General features: G+C 44.4%; 1 protein-coding gene across 2 annotated transcripts in view; it reads right to left on the bottom strand.

Moving 5' to 3' along the window:
• LOC129867310 (ceramide synthase 1-like) overlaps window positions 1-20,295 on the bottom strand; it is a 72,118-nt gene that overhangs the window by 51,404 nt on the left and 419 nt on the right. Inside the window, exon 1 of one of the 2 annotated variants that reach the window (XM_055940631.1) lies at window positions 18,886-20,283. The exons of the other annotated variant lie outside the window; for it this stretch is intronic. Within the exon in view, the coding sequence (XP_055796606.1) occupies window positions 18,886-19,137 (252 nt within the window). The 5' untranslated portion in view covers window positions 19,138-20,283. Of the gene's footprint in view, window positions 1-18,885; window positions 20,284-20,295 lie in introns of those variants that run through there. 2 annotated transcript variants of the gene reach the window in all.

Below are 20,295 nucleotides of genomic sequence, written 5' to 3'. Positions count from 1 at the left end.
CCTTGCCCTGACAGGTAGTAATAGGTGAAAGGTTCAGAGGTCTATTTCTTGCATTAGAAAACACCATTAGTTTAGTTTTGTCAGTATTGAGGATAAGCTTCAATTGACACAAGGTATGTTGAACAGTATAAAAAGCAGTTTGCAAATTCTGGAAAGCTTTTGTAAGAGACGAGGCACAACAGTAAATAACAGTATCATCAGCATAAAAATGAAGTTGTGCATTTTGGACATTTTTGTCTAAATCATTTACATAAATAGTGAATAAGAGAGGACCAAGTACAGAGCCTTGGGGCACACCATTAAGGACAGACAATTTAACAGACATAAGCCCATCAAATTGAGCTCACTGAGTTCTATCAGACAGTTCTATCAAACATAAAAAGGCTCTCTAAGGTCAGGGCGTGACAGGGGATGAATACTTTTGCAAGGCATTGTACCACACCATCTCCATCCCACCACAAAGCTCCCGCCCTTCCATAATTTTGTCATCTCACACTTCTCAGGTCATTTCACTGCGACCCCTCTGCCTAACAACTGCAAAGCACCCTGAGAAATGTAGTGTTTTAAGGCTAATCTGGTGTTTATGATTTGATGAATGAAAGGCATTCTGCATCTGGCCTGTGATCCTGAATTTGTCTCAGTACAGAGGAACCAGAGTCGACCAGATCAGACGGGCCAACACAGCAGGAAATATCATGACGAGGAGAAAGAGACACACATCTCACACACACTCGCGCACGCAACAACACACATCATATTAGAACATGACATGCCTATTACGTGACATATTTGCCTGCATGTCACAATACAGAGGACACACTCTTAGGGTGTTTTCACACATATTCCTCTTAAAAAGAACCGATCTCAGTCCTCTTTAAAGTGAACTCTTGGGTAAAAAAAAGCTAAATAACTCAGTTATCTTTGTATTCACACTGCCCTTGCCTTTGAATGAGGACTCAACTCTTTTTCCAGTTCACTTCAGTTCACATTTTGTGTTCTGAGTCCTCTTTGCATTCACATTGTTAGGTTTAGAAAGGAACCAAGATCTCTTTCTAACATTCACTCAATTCACTCTGGGTTTTTACAAAGTGCAGGACAAGCCCTTCCGTCAGAACATTATAGCTAAATATACCTACTTACATTTTGGAAGCTTATAGATTGCATTTAGTTAAAATATGAGACATAATAATTGTAATCAGTAGATAATATTAACATGCAAATATTATTGGTAACAGAATAAATAGCAGAATTATAACTGCAGATTAAATAATGCTGTAATTGAAAATTGTACACCCAATGTAGGCAACTGCCCATGATTCTCATCAAATATGCTGTCTTCTCACACTATTCAAACCCCAATATTGAATAAACAACTTATGAAGCTTTCAGCCTATAGATCACATATTGCAAACAAATAATCTTGAACTAAAAACTCACATATTTTGGAATTTCTGTGCATCCTTGACAATCGCTAAACAATATCCAGAAACAGCACGTTTTTTCAGTGAACCTGCGCATCATCATCTCTCTTTTGTGGCACCAATGTGAGAGTTTATGGCAGGGGAAACAGTGTTGCAGTAGTCAATGTGAGGGTTTATGGCAGGGGAAACAGTGTTACAGTAGTCAATGTGAGAGTTTATGGCAGGGGAAACAGTGTTACAGTAGTCAATGTGAGAGTTTATGGCAGGGGAAACGGTGTTGCAGTAGTCAATGTGAGAGTTTATGGCAGGGGAAACAGTGTTGCAGTAGTCAATGTGAGGGTTTATGGCAGGGGAAACGGTGTTGCAGTAGTCAATGTGAGAGTTTATGGCAGGGGAAACAGTGTTGCAGTAGTCAATGTGAGGGTTTATGGCAGGGGAAACGGTGTTGCAGTAGTCAATGTGAGGGTTTATGGCAGGGGAAACGGTGTTGCAGTAGTCAATGTGAGAGTTTATGGCAGGGGAAACGGTGTTGCAGTAGTCAATGTGAGAGTTTATGGCAGGGGAAACAGTGTTGCAGTAGTCAATGTAAAGGGTTTATGGCAGGGGAAACGGTGTTGCAGTAGTCAATGTGAGGGTTTATGGCAGGGGAAACGGTGTTGCAGTAGTCAATGTGAGGGTTTATGGCAGGGGAAACGGTGTTGCAGTAGTCAATGTGAGGGTTTATGGCAGGGGAAACAGTGTTGCAGTAGTCAATGTGAGGGTTTGTGGCAGGGGAAACAGTGTTACAGTAGTCAATGTGAGGGTTTGTGGCAGGGGAAACAGTGTTGCAGTAGTCAATGTGAGGGTTTGTGGCAGGGGAAACGGTGTTGCAGTAGTCAATGTGAGAGTTTATGGCAGGGGAAACAGTGTTACAGTAGTCAATGTGAGGGTTTATGGCAGGGGAAACAGTGTTGCAGTAGTCAATGTGAGGGTTTGTGGCAGGGGAAACAGTGTTGCAGTAGTCAATGTGAGGGTTTGTGGCAGGGGAAACAGTGTTGCAGTAGTCAATGTGAGGGTTTATGGCAGGGGAAACAGTGTTGCAGTAGTCAATGTGAGGGTTTATGGCAGGGGAAACAGTGTTGCAGTAGTCAATGTGAGGGTTTATGGCAGGGGAAACAGTGTTGCAGTAGTCAATGTGAGGGTTTATGGCAGGGGAAACAGTGTTGCAGTAGTCAATGTGAGAGTTTATGGCAGGGGAAACAGTGTTGCAGTAGTCAATGTGAGAGTTTATGGCAGGGGAAACAGTGTTGCAGTAGTCAATGTGAGGGTTTATGGCAGGGGAAACAGTGTTGCAGTAGTCAATGTGAGGGTTTATGGCAGGGGAAACGGTGTTGCAGTAGTCAATGTGAGGGTTTGTGGCAGGGGAAACAGTGTTGCAGTAGTCAATGTGAGGGTTTGTGGCAGGGGAAACAGTGTTGCAGTAGTCAATGTGAGGGTTTATGGCAGGGGAAACAGTGTTGCAGTAGTCAATGTGAGGGTTTGTGGCAGGGGAAACGGTGTTGCAGTAGTCAATGTGAGGGTTTATGGCAGGGGAAACAGTGTTGCAGTAGTCAATGTGAGGGTTTGTGGCAGGGGAAACGGTGTTGCAGTAGTCAATGTGAGGGTTTATGGCAGGGGAAACAGTGTTGCAGTAGTCAATGTGAGGGTTTGTGGCAGGGGAAACGGTGTTGCAGTAGTCAATGTGAGGGTTTGTGGCAGGGGAAACAGTGTTGCAGTAGTCAATGTGAGAGTTTATGGCAGGGGAAACAGTGTTGCAGTAGTCAATGTGAGGGTTTATGGCAGGGGAAACAGTGTTGCAGTAGTCAATGTGAGGGTTTGTGGCAGGGGAAACGGTGTTGCAGTAGTCAATGTGAGGGTTTATGGCAGGGGAAACAGTGTTGCAGTAGTCAATGTGAGAGTTTATGACAGGGGAAACAGTGTTACAGTAGTCAAGTGTGTGGTGCGGGAATAATGATTTTGATACTTTCCATTTTAGGTACATTTTAAGGTAAGGACCTAATTGGTTATGAAAGAAGAATTCACAACAAAACAGTTCTGAGATCTGGGGTGTGAAAACTTTCATGCTCAATATCTCAGAACTATGCTTTGCAGATAGAACCTCATTGTCCCAAAGTCACGATGAATGCACTAGTTGTAAGTCGCTCTGGATAAAAGTGTCTGCTAAATGACTAAAATGTAAATGTTAAGTGAATAATTGAGGAACAATGCACTCTTAGAAAAGAAGGTGCTATCTAGAACCAAAAATGGTTCCTCGGGTGTTCCCATACTGCAGGAGAATCCTGGTCTTGATGTCACAGTCGTAGTAAGTACATTTTCCCTCAATAAAGTAGTCAGTGCTAGCAGGAAAATACTGATATTTTGTATGTATTTTTCACAAGCTGTTCTGTTCTCCCGGTGTGTATGTAGGCATATGGGCGTTATCCATAATTCAACAGGCAAGAAATTTGCAACACTAAGAGCGGTTGTACATAAAGTCAGGAGCCTGTGGTTTATGAGGTCACTGTGATAACAATGTTGCTGCCTGCCGGGCCGAGCCAGGCGGTCATGTAGTAGGATCTAAAGGAGAGGCTAGCTGATTAGTGTTGATTCTATTAGCGACGCTTAGACCACATGACACTGGGGGTGGGGGGCAGTGGGTTCAGCTCAAACAAACCTGGTAGCGTCTGCTCAGCTGCCCTTGTGTTTGTGCTAACAGAGTAATACCTAGGCTGTCGTTGTAAAACAGAGACTCTAATAGCTGTCAGATGTGTAGCTCATGTAGGGCTAACTAGCCTGTTGCTATGCTAACCGACAGATTCTGGCTGAGGCTGGTCTGACAGCGGAGCGAGAGATGGAGGAGGAGACAAACAACAACACTGGATGGCAATTACAGAAACATTTGCTATTTTCCTATGATTCTATGATTCTATTTTCCTATGATTCTAAACCAGCCCTTCAACTGCCTGACGAGAGACTTCCATGTAGGCCTAAATCCTGTTATAAAAACACTGAAATGTATTCAACTACGGTCCTACCTTTGAAAACCATGGAAAGTGGGGAACTCCTTGTCAACAGGCTTGATATATATTCTTCATTTTATTTTATTTAACCTTTATTTAACAGGCAAGTCAGTTAAGAACAAATTCTTATTTACAATGACGGCCTACCAAGAGGCAAAAGGCATCCAGCGGGGACGGGGGCTGGGATTAAAAATAAAAATAAATTAAATAAAAATATAGGACAAAACACACATCACGACAAGAGAGACAACACAACACTACATAAAGAGAGACCTAAGACAACAACATAGCATGGCAGCAACACATGACAACACAGCATGGTACAGTAGCAACACAACATGACAACAACATGGTAGCAGCACAAAACATGGTACAAACATTATTGGGCACAGACAACAGAACAAAGTGAAAGAAGGTAGAGACAACAATACATCACGCAAAGCAGCCACACCTGTCAGTAAGAATGTCGATGATTGAGTCTTTGAATGAAGAGATTGAGAAAAAACTGTCCAGTTTGAGTGTGTGTTGCAGCTCGTTCCACCCGCTAGCTACAGTGAACTGAAAAGACGAGTGACCCAAGGATGTGTGTGCTTTGGGGACCTTTAACAAAATGTGACTGGCAGAATGGGTGTTGTATGTGAAGGATGCAGTAGATATCTCAGAAAGGGGGGACTGAGACCTCAGAGGGTTTTCCGACGGGTATACAGAGATGACCAGTTTACAGAGAAGTATAGAGTGCAGTGATGTGTCCTATAAGGAGCATTGCTGACAAATCTGTGGCCAAATGGTAAAGAACACCTAGCCGCTCGTGAGCACCCTAACCTGCCAATCTATAAATTACTTCTCCGTAATCTAGCATGGGTAGGATGGTCATCTGAATCAGGGTTAGTTTGGCAGCTGGGGTGAAAGAGAAGCGATTACGATAGAGGAAACCAAGTCTAGATTTAACTTTAGCCTGCAGATTTGATATGTGCTGAGAGAAGGACAGTGTAACGTCTAGCCATACTCCCAAGTACTTGTATGAGTTGACTACCTCAAGCTCTAAACCCTCAGAGGTAGTAATCACACCTGTCGGAAGAGGGGCATTCTTCTTACCAAACCACATAACCTTTGTTTTGGAGGTGTTCAGGGTAGAGAAAGCTTGTTGGACACTAAGAAAGCTTTGTTGTATAGCGTTTAACACAAAATCCGGGGAGGGGCCAGCTGAGTATAAGACTGTATCATCTGCATATACATGGATTTGAGAGCTTCCTACTGCCTGAGCTATGTTGTTGATGTAAATTGAGAAGAGCGTGGGGCCTAGGATTGAGCCTTGGAGTACTCCCTTGGTGATAGGCAGTGGCTGAGACAGCAGATGTTCTGACTTTATACACTGCACTCTTTGATAGAGGTAGTTAGCAAACCAGGCCAAAGACCCCTCAGAGACACCAATACCCCTTAGAATGGAATGGTCTACCGTATCAAACGTTTTGGCCAAGTCAAACAAAATAGCAGCACAACATTGCTTAGAATCAAGGGCAATGGTGACATCATTGAGGACCTTTAAGGTTGCAGTGACACATCCGTAACCTGAGCGGAAACCAGATTGCATACCAGAGAGAATACTATAGGCATCAAGAAAGCCAGTCAGTTGATTATTGACAAGTTTTTCCAACACTTTTGATAAACAGGGCAAAATAGAAATAGGCCTATAACAGTTAGGATCAGCTTGATCTCCCCCTTTAAATAAAGGACAAACTGTTGCTGCCTTCCAAGCACTGGGAACATTGGGGCTAGTTGCATTAGAAGGGGTGGGAGATGAGGAAATGTTGGATGGGCAAGGAGGCATGGCTGAGTCAAATAGGAATCCTGACTTAATGAAGTGGTGATTAAAGCGCTTAGCCATGTGTTTCTTGCCTACTACTAATGAAGGTTCACTCCCACCACGACTCTTTCAGACTCTGGCCTTTGCAGAGCTACAGTGTCCTGAGGAGACAATGAGCTCACATTTCCTTTGCCCTCTCAATCGTATTGTCATAGAGTAGCTTTGTTGTTGGGGTTACAGAGCTCTGCCCAGTTGAACAGCCACAATGTGTTTTTGTCTACGTACCAAGTGGTTGCCATGAGAAGAGAAGAGAGAGGGAGAAAACGCTGTTGTGGTCAAGGCTGTGCATTCCCGCTTGCCAGGGGAAAGACATGATGCAAACACAAGTGATTTATGGGATTTGGTTAGTGAATCATTATAAAGGACTGCCTGTCTGCTTTGGTAATGATTTGAGTGTTGTCTAAAGAGGTTTTGGAGCTGCTTCTTCATATGCTATTTGGTTGAAGCCAGTTATATATCAACACTTAATTAAGCTTTATATGAGAACATGTAAGGATCATCTCTTAAATTTAGGGCTGTTGGGACTTTGAATTTAGACAAAGTTAGTTATACTATACTAATACAGCTCACTCCTACATTTACCTGTTAACAGGGATCTAAAGTGCAACCAATTTGGTTGCATATGCGACAAAACATTTTTCTGTGAGACTATTTGGGAGCACTGTGCGACTAGGAAAAAACATCTCCCAGATAATAATTCATGTAACGATAAGGCTTCGCTGTACCATTGTTTCCGAGTGCCCTGGAGAAAACAAGAGTGCCGATTCAATAGCATCATGGGTGCATGACTATACAGCAAAAACGGCTTGCTTCTAGCACAAACAAGTCAAACGATCTTGGCTAGCTAGCTAACTATACCAATATATGCAAACATTTGGTGGCACAGAAAGAAAAGGGATAGCTTCTTCTTCTTCAAACTTGCTTTGCCGGACAACAACCAACTGAAAGGTGCATACACCACCACCTACTGTACTAAAGTGTGAGGCTGGTCACGGCCTCCCTATTCTTTGTAACATAAAAAGGAAGGGGAAAAAAGGAAATAAAATTGCCTTACCAACTAACCCTACACCTCACCACCTTTACACTACTTGGTCCTATCTGACCCTAAACCAGGTCGGCAGCCTGGGAGGACGGGGCGCTATCGTTCAATACCTTGTAACACTTCTGCAGTAAAATCTGTTACACCCAAGTACTTCTCTGCAGCTGCCACAACATCTGTTTTCAGTAATTTACGTTCCATGTCTGCGGTATAGTTGATAACCATGGCCATGAACGCTAAGAAACCAACCTCACTGAAGCACGTTATTCCTATCACTCTCTATTGCTCTCAGCCTACTCACAGGGATCCTCTTAGCATCCCTCACCTTGGACCTTCCTCTACTACTCTCTTCACTGCCTCAGCATACCTGTACTACTCTGATCCTGGCAACCTCAACCTGTCTTCCTCTCACCGGACACTTCTGATCTCCAGCACCATAGCTACCCCTACAGTAAACACACACAACTTTTTCCACCAATACTACACATTCCTTTGTCTCATGCCCTCCTGCATACTTCTCACATCTCGGAATATCCCTCATGCACACTGCTGCAACATGACCATAAGCTTGGCACCTAATGGGTTCGGGACAAAAGCTCTCACGGGATAACTGACATATCCTAATTTGAACTTTGTCGGGTAAAGACTCTGCATCAAAATTCAACAGGACAGACAGTGTTTTCTGTTTCACCAGGTCTTCACTGGGTCTGCATCGCACCAAACGGTGGGCGTCACAGACAACGGGAATAATCAATTTCAGTTGACCCTCCTCAACAGTCAAAGCCAACCCAGTTATCAGTCCTTTCAGCGGCACCCTGCCCCAGAGAGCAAATTAAGTCACAGTTCTTGTCCCTGTGGATGGAAGAAATGCAAAAAATAACCACAAGTTCACTTTGAGTTACTTTCACAGACTCAACAGTCCCCAACCTCATCTCCACCAACCTGACACCATACATGGATCTGCAAGTCAAGGATACATTCTCCAAAAATCTCACTCCCACTAGGCCAGAATCATCTTTGTCATCATCGGGATGAGGCACGATGTAGAGACCTAATGTCTTTACAGTGTTACATATTAGTTTATAGGGCACAACATGTGCTTCAAAATTAGCTGCACCTGTAACGCTCGTCGGAAGAAGTGGACCAAGGTTCTGTAGGCTTCACAGAGCTAACAAAAAAACAACATCCCACAAAACTAAGGTGGAAAAACAGGCTGCCGAAGTATGATTCCCAATCGGAGACAACGATAGACAGCTGTCCCTGATTGAGAACCATACCCGGCCAAAACATAGAAATACAGAACATAGAGTTTCCCACCCGAGTCACACACTGACCATCAAACATAGAGAATAACAAGATCTCTGCGGTCAGGGCGTGACAGTACCCCCCCCCCCCCCCCCCCTCCCCCCCAAGGTGCGGACTCCGGCCGCAAACCTGACACTATAGGGGAGGGTCCGGGTGGGCATCTATCCTGGTGGCAGCTCCGGTGTGGGACGCAGACCCCGCTCCACCTCTGGCTCCCCCCACTTTGGTGGCGCCTCTGGTGCGGGGACCCTCGTCGCCGACCCCGGACTGGGGACCCTCGTAGCAGGCCCCGGACTGGAGACTATCGTTGCAGGCCCCGGACTGGGGACCCTTGCTGCAGGCCCCGGACTGGGGACCCTCGTTGCAAGCCCCGGATTGGGGACCGTCGCCAGAGGCTCCGGACAGGGGACCGGAGACCATCGCCGGGGGCTCCGGACCGGGGACCGTCGGAGGAGGCTCCGGACCGGGGACCGTCGGCGGAGGCTTCGTGCCATGGATTGTGCAGACGAACCGGAGACACAGTGGGTAGAGCCGGCGCAGGATATCCTGGGCCGTAGAGACGCACTGGCGGCCAGATGCGCTGAGCCGGCACCATCCGTCCTGGCTAGATGCCTACTCTAGCCCGGCCGATGCGGACAGCTGGAATGTAGCGCACCGGGTTGTGAACGCGCACTGGGGACACCGTGCGCTCCACCGCATAACACGGCTTCTGACCAGTACCACGCTCCCTACAGTAAGCACGAGGAGTTGGCTCAGGTCTCCAACCTGACTCAGCCAATCTCCTCGTGTGCCCCCCCCCCCAAAAAAAATTGGGGAGTGGCCTCCCGGTCTTTCGTGCCAGCCGTGACCCTGTGTAATTCTGGGCCCTTTTACTCGCTGCCTCCGCTTTCCTCGCTGCTTCCACCTGCTCCCAGGGCAGGCGATACTTTCCCGCCAGGATCTCCTCCCACGTCCAGGATCCTTTCCCATTCAGGATGTCCTCCCATGTCCATTCCTCCTTACCACGCTTTTTGGTCCGTTTGTGGTGTGTAGTTCTGTCATGCTCGTCGGAAGAAGTGGACCAAGGTGCATCGTGGTACATGTTCATGATACTTTATTTACTCAGAACACCAAACAAAACAACAAAAGAATAACGAACGTCACGTTCTGTAGGCTTCACAGAGCTAAGAAAAAAACAACATCCCAAAAAACTAAGGTGGCAAAACAGGCTGCCGAAGTATGATTCCCAATCAGAGACAACAATAGACAGCTGTCCCTGATTGAGAACCATACCCGGCCAAAACATAGAAATAAAGAACATAGAGTTTCCCACCCGAGTCACACCCTGACCAACCAAACATAGAGAATAACAAGATATCTACGGTCAGGGCGTGACAGCACCTTAAGATTAGGATCATGGGGTAGGGTAATCTGATTCTAGACCTGCGGTTGAGGGCACCTTCTCAAGTGATTTTGAGACAGCCTGACGCTGATAAGCCCTCAAACCAGGTTAATGCTTCACCTACATGTATTAGCTGTGTGTGGCAGTGGGAGGGAAGGGAGTGAGGAATTCATAATAGGGGTTATAAACTGCTGCTGAGTGCATTTCACTTTGGTCTGGCGCATTTGGCTGGGCCCTGAGGCGCTGTGGCTGTTGAGAAGCAGGCAGGCCATGTATCAGGGCCCTATTGACCGCGATAATAGGAGCTTGGTGTGCTGAGCCAGCATGGCTGAGCCTTGTCCCCAGTTGCAGCCCAAGTCTTCTCCTCCTGAGTGGCAACTGAGGCACCGCACAGCAGCAGGAAGTGAACGTGAAAGTCACGCACACACACAGTAACACACTCATACTGTCACGTTGTATAAATTATTATAGACAGGTATACATAATAGGGGGTTTTAATACTACACCCAAAAATACAACATGCCATGAAAGGCACGTGGACGAAGCCCAAAACAAACACGTATACAAAAACACAAGGGGATTTAACCCACACAAAAGAGCGAGGTAAAACCTCTAATAAATACAAGGGATGAGACCCATAATAACAAGTACACAACAATACCCGGGACGAGACCCGTAATCACAAGTGCACAATACACGCAGCACCAAAGCCGAAACAACAAAGCACAGGTACTCACAAGACCAACGGACAAGGGAACAATAACTGACCAAGACAATGGTGAACAGAGGGCAGAATTAAACAATTACTAATCAGGGGAAATGGGAACCAGGTGTGCGTAATGAAACAGTTCAGTGATGCCTAGAGGCCGGTGACGTAGACCTCCGGAACTGGTTCACGGAATGAGCAACAGTATCGGAGGGATCCGTGACAGTACCCCCCCCCCCCCACACACACACACACACACACACACACACACACAGGGACGCGGTGCGGGTCGGTCAGTGCCAGTACCAGCTGCCGAAGATGCGTCGTGTTCAGTGAGACATGACAGAACCTTAGTACCATGCACAGGCTGGTTCCTTTCTGTTGTGTAACCAAAACACAGCATGGCCAACCGTTAGCCTACAAGTGGTTTGGGAACTATCTGTCAGATGGGACACGATGTGTGCTTACTGATTGAGTCAGGTCAAGTTACCTCAATATTTATTACTAAAGGTGTCTCGCAGGGATTGATTTTGGGACCTGTCCACTATTTAACCCCCCTCCCCCCATGCTGGCCCATGTTGACTCCAATGCCTTCCATAGTTGGCTTGATGTCCTTTGGGTGGTAGACCATTCTTGATACATATGGGAAAATGTTGAGCATGAAAAACCCAACAATGTTGCAATTGGTATTGTAATACCCCGTTCAAAGGCACTTACATATTTTGTCTTGCCCATTCACCCTCTGAATTGCACACACACAATCAATGTCTCAATTGTCTCAAGGCTTAAAAATCCTTCTTTACCTAACCCGGACCCTGTCTTCACTGATTGTGGATGGATTTAACAAGTGACATCAATAAGGGATCATAGCTTTCACCCGGATTCACCTTGTCAGTCTGTCATGGAAAGAGCAGGTGTTCCTAATGTTTGTATACTCAGTGTGAATAATATTGGTCTATCTGCAAAAACCTGTAACATGTATTTGTATGCAGATGACACTGTTATGTACACTATTGCCCCTACGGCTGAACAGGCTAAGTTAGAGCTGCAATCTGATTTTGTCACCTTGCAGAAAGTCCTTGTTGATAAAAAATTGGAACTTCATGCGGGAAAAACTAAATGTATGCAGTTTTTTAATTCTCGTATAAATATTTCAGATGGATTAAACATTTATGCATTGGATGGTTATTTCATCTAGCAGGTTCCTGCCTATAAATATCTAGGCTTTTAGATTGACAATAATTTGACGTTTAAAAAACATATGTATGAGCTACTGTAGTGAAGAAGCTGAGATTTAAAGTAGGCTTCTTTTATTGAAATAGATGCCTCTCCCTAAACAGCAGGAAGCAGATAGTACAGTCAACTTTCCTGCCAGTTCTTGACTTTGGTGACACAGTTTATGGGAATGCAGCAGCCACTACTCTTAAAACTGTGGATGCTGTCTCTCATCATCACTCAATGCCTAGGTTTACCTCCACTGTATTCACATCCTACCATACCTTTGTCTGTACATTATACCTTGAATCTATTTTATCGCCCCCAGAAACCTGCTCCTTTTACTCTCTGTTCCGGACGTCCTAGATGACTTATACTACTCCTCCTCTGTTCCTCTGGCGATGTATAGGTTAATCCAGGCCCTGCAGTTCCTAGCTCCACTCCTATTCCCCAGGCGCTCTCTTTTGTTGACTTCTGGTTTCATGCATGTTAACATTAGAAGCCTCCTCCCTAAGTTTGTTGTATTCACTGCTTTAGCACACTCTGCCAACCCGGATGTCCTAGCCGTGTCTGAATCCTGGTTTAGGAAGACCACCAAAAACTCTGAAATCTCCATCCCTAACTACAACATTTTCAGACAAGATAGAACGGCCAAAGGGGGCGGTGTTGCAATCTACTGCAGAGATAACCTGCAGAGTTCTGTCCTACTATCCAGGTCTGTACCGAAACAATTTAAACTTCTACTTTTAAAAATCCACCTCTCTAAAAACAAGTCTCTCACCGTTGCCGCTTGCCATAGACCACCCTCTGCCCCCAGCTGTGCTCTGGACACCATATGTGAACCATATGTGAGCCCCTCATCTATCTTCAGAGATCGTGCTGCTAGGTGACCTAAACTGGGACATGCTTAACACCCCGGCCATCCTACAATCTAAGCTTGTTGCCCTCAATCTCACACAAATGATCAATGAACCTACCAGGTACAACCCCAAAGCCGTAAACACGGGCACCCTCATAGATATCATCCTAATCAACTTGCCCTCTAAATACACCTCCGCTGTTTTCAACCAAGATCTCAGCGATCACTGCCTCATTGCCTGTATCCGTAATGGGTCAGTGGTCAAACGACCTACACTCATCACTGTCAAACGCTCCCTGAAACACTTGGAAGGATATTGACCTCATCCCGTCAGTAGAGGATGCCTGGTTATTCTTTAAAAATGCCTTCCTCACCATCTTAAATAAGCATGCCCCATTCAAAAAATTTAGAACCAGGAACAGATATAACCCTTGGTTCTCTCCAGACCTGTCTGCCCTTAACCAGCACAAAAACATCCTGTGGCATCCTGCATTAGCATCGAACAGCCCCTGAGATATGAAACTTTTCAGGGAAGTTAGGAACAAATATACACAGGCACTTAGAAAAGCCGAGGCTAGCTTTTTCAAGCAGAAATTTGCTTCCTGCAACACAAACTCAAAAAAGTTCTGGGACACTGTAAAGTCCATGGAGAATAAGAACACCTTCTCCAAGCTGCCCATTGCACTGAGGATAGGAAACTCTGTCACCACCGATAAATCCACTATAATTGAGAATTTCAATAAGCATTTTTCTACGGCTGGCCATGCTTTCCACCTGGCTACCCCTACCCCGGTCAACAGCACTGCACCCCCCACAGCAACTCGCCCAAGCCTTCCCCATTTCTCCTTCTCCCAAATCCAGTCAGCTGATGCTCTGAAAGAGCTGCAAAAACTGGACCCCTTCAAATCAGCCGGGCTAGAATATCTGGACCCTTTCCTTCTAAAAATTATCTGCCGAAATTGTTGCAACCCCTATTACGAGCCTGTTCAACCTCTCTTTCGTGTCATCTGAGATTCCCAAAGATTGGAAAGCAGCTGCAGTCATCCCGCTCTTCAAAGGGGGGACACTCTTGACCCAAACTGCTACAGACCTATATCTATCCTACCCTGCCTTTCTAAGGTCTTCGAAAGCCAAGTTAACAAACAGATCACCGACCATTTCGAATCCCACCGTACGCTCTCCACTATGCAATCTGGTTTCAGAGCTGGTCATGGGTGCACCTCAGCCACGCTCAAGGTCCTAAACGATATCTTAACCTCCATCGATAAGAAACTCTCTTTTCTGTATACATCAATGATGTCGCTCTTGCTGCTGGTGAGTCTCTGATCCACCTCTACGCAGACGACACCATTCTGTATTCTTCTGGCCCTTCTTTGGACACTGTGTTAACTACCCTCCAGACGAGCTTCAATGCCATACAACTCTCCTTCCGTAGCCTCCAACTGCTCTTAAATACAAGTAAAACTAAATGCATGCTCTTCAACCGATCGCTGCCTACACCTGCCCGCCCGTCCAGCATCACTACTCTGGACAGTTCTGACTTAGAATATGTGGACAACTACAAATACCTAGGTGTCTGCTTAGACTGTAAACTCTCCTTCCAGACTCACATCAAACATCTCCAATCCAAAGTTAAATCTAGAATTGGCTTCCTATTTCGCAACAAAGCATTCTTCATTCATGCTGCCAAACATACCCTCGTAAAACTGACCATCCTACCGATCCTCGACTTCAGCGATGTCATTTACAAAATAGCCTCCAACACCCTACTCAACAAATTGGATGTAGTCTATCACAGTGCCATCCGTTTTGTCACCAAAGCCCCATATACTACCCACCACTGCGATCTGTATGATCCCGTTGGCTGGCCCTCGCTTCATACTCGTCGCCAAACCCACTGGTTCCAGGTCATCTACAAGACCCTGCTAGGTAAAGTCCCGCCTTATCTCAGCTCGCTGGTCACCATAGTAGCACCCACCCGTAGCACGCGCTCCAGCAGGTGTATTTCACTGGTCACCCCCGTGGCCAATTCCTCCTTTGGCCGCCTCTCCTTCCAGTTCTCTGCTGCCAATGACTGGAACGAACTACAAAAATCTCTGAAACTGGAAACTCTTATCTCCCTCACCAGCTTTAAGCACCAGTTGTCAAAGCAGCTCACAGATCACTGCACCTGTACATAGCCCATCGATAAATAGCCCAAACAATTACCTCATCCCCTACTGTATTTATTTATTTTGCTCCCTTGCACCCCAGTATTTCTACTTTGCACATTCACCTACTGCAAATCTACAATTCCAGTGTTTTTAATTGCTATATTGTATTTACTTCGCCACCGTGGGCTTTTTTTTGCCTTTACCGCCCTTATCTTAACCACATTTGCTCACATTGCACCCCAGTATTTCTACTTTGCACATTCACCTACTGCAAATCTACAATTCCAGTGTTTTTAATTGCTATATTGTATTTACTTCGCCACCGTGGGCTTTTTTTTGCCTTTACCTCCCTGATCTCAACCACATTTGCTCACATTGTCGACTTGTTTGTTATCGACTTGTTTTTGTACTGTATTATTGACTGTATGTTTGTTTTACTCCATGTGTAACTCTGTGTTGTTGTATGTGTCGAACTGCTTTGCTTTATCTTGGCCAGGTCACAGTTGTAAATGAGAACTTGTTCTCAACTTGCCTACCTGGTTAAACAAAGGTAAAATAAATCAAATTAAAAAATGTAAAATAGCGCCCAGTTTAAATACGCACCACTGCATCCTCTATCAAAATGTTGGCCGGTCCTCATTAAAGTCCCGTAGATCACTTCATTACTCCCTTTTTGTTTACAAAGCTCTACCACACAAGCTTCCGATCTAACTCAGTTCACTATAATAAACAATAATAATATGAGACACCCAACCAATATGAGACACCCAACCAATGTGCGTATCTATCCTCTAAATAGAAAGTCCTTAAAAGAAGTTTTTGACAGTAAAGTCAAAGGCCATCTTATGTGAAGACATGAGCCACAATGTCAGACTCAATATCAGATTTTCAGGGATAGAGGTATGTGTTCTAATTATAGCTCACTAGTGCCAAGAGTTTTTCCTGCGTGGTCGGGGGGTTTGTAGGGGTACAGAGAGACTACTGTAACTGCATGAGAGTCAGTCAGTCAGTCAGTAGGTTCACTGTGGGTCCTATCGCTGTAACACCATCTCTCTCTCTTCTCCATTTCCAGCTCAGATGCTCCTTTATAAGCCCATGCTGCCACAGAGACAGAGGTTGTGGGCATTGTTTGCTGACAGCTTCAAATATTTAAGGAGTAGTGGAGCAGGAGCACCCAGGAGCTTTAATCATATGCCTTGTGTTTTATTTATGGCGTACCTTAATTCTACAAGAGGCTGTAGTTGTTCTGATATATTGAAGTCCACAGTGACCCATTCCTCTCAGATGAAAGCTAGCTAAGGCGGCAGGTTAACCTCAATGCATCACCGGATGCTCATTTTCATTAACATGGTTTACCTGACACTGAACCCACTTCTCGATCATTGTATGGTGCATTTTACGCAATACACACAAAACACGGAATTGGAGAAATACTCCCATAGCATTGCATCAATTTGTAATAGTTTAGTGACTCATGGGTGGGAATCATTTTAACTTTCAATCCTCAAGCCATTTCTCGTCCATAGTAATGGTGACTAAGAGGAAAAACAGCCCATTCCCTGTATTCTCTGACCACATCTGTGCCAACAAAACCTGTACGTGTGCAACTATGGGGCAAAACAGATGCGTTTGGCTTATATTGTTGACACGATGTAACTATATTTTGTCTCCAAATGTTTATTGAAAACATAAATACATTTGCACAATAAGCACTTGTCTCTCAAATACATCTTTACAGTTGTTGGTTAGCTAGATAGCAATTTTTTTTGCCAAATTAGCATTGTCATGAAATCAGTCAAAACACCTAAAATCAAGACATTGCATCAAGAACAAGATTAAACTAGCTGAAACGAGCCCCTTCCGATTCCCAACATGGCAGATTTTTGTCATTGTTGCTAGCTATCTGCATGTTCAAAATCACAATTTGTTCTTTACCTTTATTTATCCAGGCAAGCCAATTATGAACGAATTCTTATTTACAATGACGCAACACACGGCAACAACGCACAGCTTCTGGCCACATCGATACGCGTGCATCATTTTCGTGACCTTGTCAGACAATCCGTCTACAATGAGTATACAGAAAATTAGGAACACCTTCCTAATATTGAGTTGCACCCCTTTTCCCTTAAGAACATCCTCGATTTAACGGTGCATGGACTCTACAAAATTTCGAAAAAGTTCCACAGGAATGCTGGCCAATGTTGACTCCAATGCTTCCCACAGTTGTGTCAAGTTGGCTAGATGTCCTTAGGGTGGTGGACCATTCTAGACCATGTTATTATGGTTTTTAGTTCCTATTAGATTTTTAGTTCCTACCGCCGTGTCTTTGTGAGACGCAGTGTGCGTGAACGGATGATCTCTGCATGTATATTTCCCACTGTAAAGCATGGTGTAGGGGTGCTTTGCTGGTGACACTGTCAGTGATTTATTTATAATTCAAGGCACACTTAACTAGCATGGCCAACACAGCATTCTGCAGCGATACGCCATCCTATCTGGTTTGGGCTTAGTGGAACTATCATTTGTTTTTCAACAGGACAATGACCCAACACACCTCCAGGCTGTGTAAGGGATATTTTACCAAGAAGGAGAGTGATGGAGTGCTGCATCAGATGACCTGGCCTCCACAATCCCCCAACCTCAACCAAATTGAGATGGTTTGGGATGAGTCGGACCGCAGAGTGAAGGAAAAGCAGCCAACAAGTGCTCAGCATATGTGGGAACTCCTTCAAGACTGTTGGAAAAGCATTCCAGGTGAAGCTGATTGAGAGAATGCCAAGAGTGTGCAAAGCTGTCATCAAGGCAAAGGGTGGCTATTTGAAGAATCTCAAATATAACATATATTTTGATTTGTTTAACACTTTTTTGGTTACTACATGATTTCAGATGTGTTATTTCACTATTATTCTACAATGTAGAAAATTGTAAAAAAAAAATAAGAAAAACCCTTGAATGAGTAGGTGTTCTAAAACTTTTGACCGGTAGTGTAGATAGCAGATGTTATTACGGGTGTAGCGAAATGATTGTGTTCCGAGCTCCAACTGTGCAGTAATATCTAACAATTCACAACAATACACACAAATCTCAAAGTAAAATAATGGAATTAAGAAACAGCCCGCGTGTGTTAGTGCTGTGACAGCAGTTTGTGAGACAATATTGTAGTAGACTAGATCTCACATGAATTGATTTCCTAATCAGTCTACTGTCTTAAGTCAATCCCCAGTGATGAGGGAGGTCTGTGGTTTCCGTGTATGGGTCCTTAATCCCCTCTGCAAAGCTTGCTTTCTCCATCTCTGCTCTGGTCTTTGTAACCTGGGAGTTGTTATTCTATAGCAGCCTCGTTAGCTGGGGTAAAGGGTTTTTGTAATCTGACTGAATCAGTTACCTTAAACCTGGTATCTGATCTTCATCTTGGCCACATGACACACACAGAGACTCAAGGTATCTGAACGTAGTATATAGGCCTTACGCATAGCCTTCCTCAGAATGAAGGTCTTCCTAATATGCTTCAATTTAATGGGCATCATGATGAACTTGTCAAGAGGACAAGTCCCAGTAACAATTGTTGAATTCAGCAAGAGAATAATTAATGTTATTATACCAGAGAAAGGGACCAGTGTTTCATATCCTGTGGTGGGCTTCACAAGTCAAATGTGATTAATCATTATTGAAATCAAAGTATTCTTATTCCACTAATACTGCAAGGTACATGAAACATGGGACATTAACAACACCCTTATAGTGAGCCATGAAGGCTGCACTCTGAAAGAAGGCCCTTATAGTTAGGGAATATGGCTCATGGTGCTTGAAGAAGGAATGTATGCATTTGTGGGGAAATGTGTATATGTGGATGTATAGTATTCAAAAATGAGTGGACGGTTGAGAATGCTTCTGTATGTACCTGGAACAGACATTCTGTTAGTCTCCGTCGTATCTGCGTCCACATAACAGCGCAGATGAAGAAAAGGCCGATTTCGGTCCAGGTAATATAAGCGTTATCCAGGAGCGTCCTTTTGGAGAGCTCTAGACCGCAAGTGCTACAGCCTCTCAAGGCACTGGGCATCACTGTTGATGCTCTCGTTATGAGATCCGCATAGCCAGGCATGGGTTCCACCTCCCCGACACTCATGTCGTCCCCGGTATGACTGTCCATTGTGGCGGCACTGAAAACGTCGATTTAGAAAACTGACCCTGGTTTAGGAACACAGAGCGGCAAGCTCCTACACTTCCAAACTAGCTAGCCAGCAGCTATCCTAAAAACGCGGAAAAACTGTAATCAGTTTAACCTCTCAAGTAGCCTGCCTAATTCTTTGTTTTCTAATTTAAAATGTGGGCCCATTTCGCATAGGTAACAATTAATGTCAGATTGGAATATAGGCCCACAAAAACCAAGGGTAATAGCCGGGTCGTTTTATTTAATAGCCAACGTAATTAGCTATCTATATTGTAATATTACATATATTCTATGATCCAGTAAACATTGTTCAGAATGGTGGGGATTATTCTACGCCTACTACCTCATCATTTTAGCTAGTTTGTCAGCCGTCTACGGTTAGCTAAATTAAATGCACACTACTGGATAGACCAGCATTTACAACAGCTACCAAACTAGCTAGCTGAATCTTTCTGAGATTAGATATAGCTGTCAAATCACCTTTAAATTACAAGAAAAAAATCCAGCAAGTATTATCTGGCTACCTAATGTGCCATAAAGATCGGTACAGTCGAAGTATCACATGTGATTCTAGTGAACCTAACGTTATATTCTGTATAATCTCATCTCCGTTACTCGCTTTATATAACATCTCGCCGTCATTTCATCAATTAGAATAACCTAGTCATACCAGACACCAAACCAGTGGAATTGAAACCTTTCTAATACTGTTTTTTAATTAACGCCGACAAAAATCTAGAGTATATATCCTCAATGTTCGGTTTCCTGTGCCGTCCCACTGCTGGTGATCAACGTCGTGTCCTGGCTGTGTCTGCGCTCTCTGCCTCTTGACAAGTGACAGAAAAATGCGCGCTGTTTTAATGGGAATCAATGAAGAACATAATTCCATATGGCAGTCACTTGAAACCTATCCGGTTATAATAATACAAGTATAGTAAACGTTTTTACCGGCGCGACTAGCGGGTGTTCACCACCCGCTCCGAATGCCACTTTAATTTAAAATTCGAGTTTATTGTAGAAAAAGCAGCGTTGCCGTGACGTAATTATGTGCAGCTATCTTCTTCAACTGCTGGGATTAAAACCGGAGATAATTTAAAGCGACAATGCAACATGTAACAGCAGCACGATGCACAACAA

The sequence above is a fragment of the Salvelinus fontinalis genome, chromosome 12 (assembly GCF_029448725.1).
Source record: "Salvelinus fontinalis isolate EN_2023a chromosome 12, ASM2944872v1, whole genome shotgun sequence".
Taxonomy (NCBI): Eukaryota; Metazoa; Chordata; class Actinopteri; order Salmoniformes; family Salmonidae; genus Salvelinus; species Salvelinus fontinalis.
Note: the sequence above shows the minus strand (reverse complement) of the source record. Positions and strands in the feature narration are given on the sequence as shown.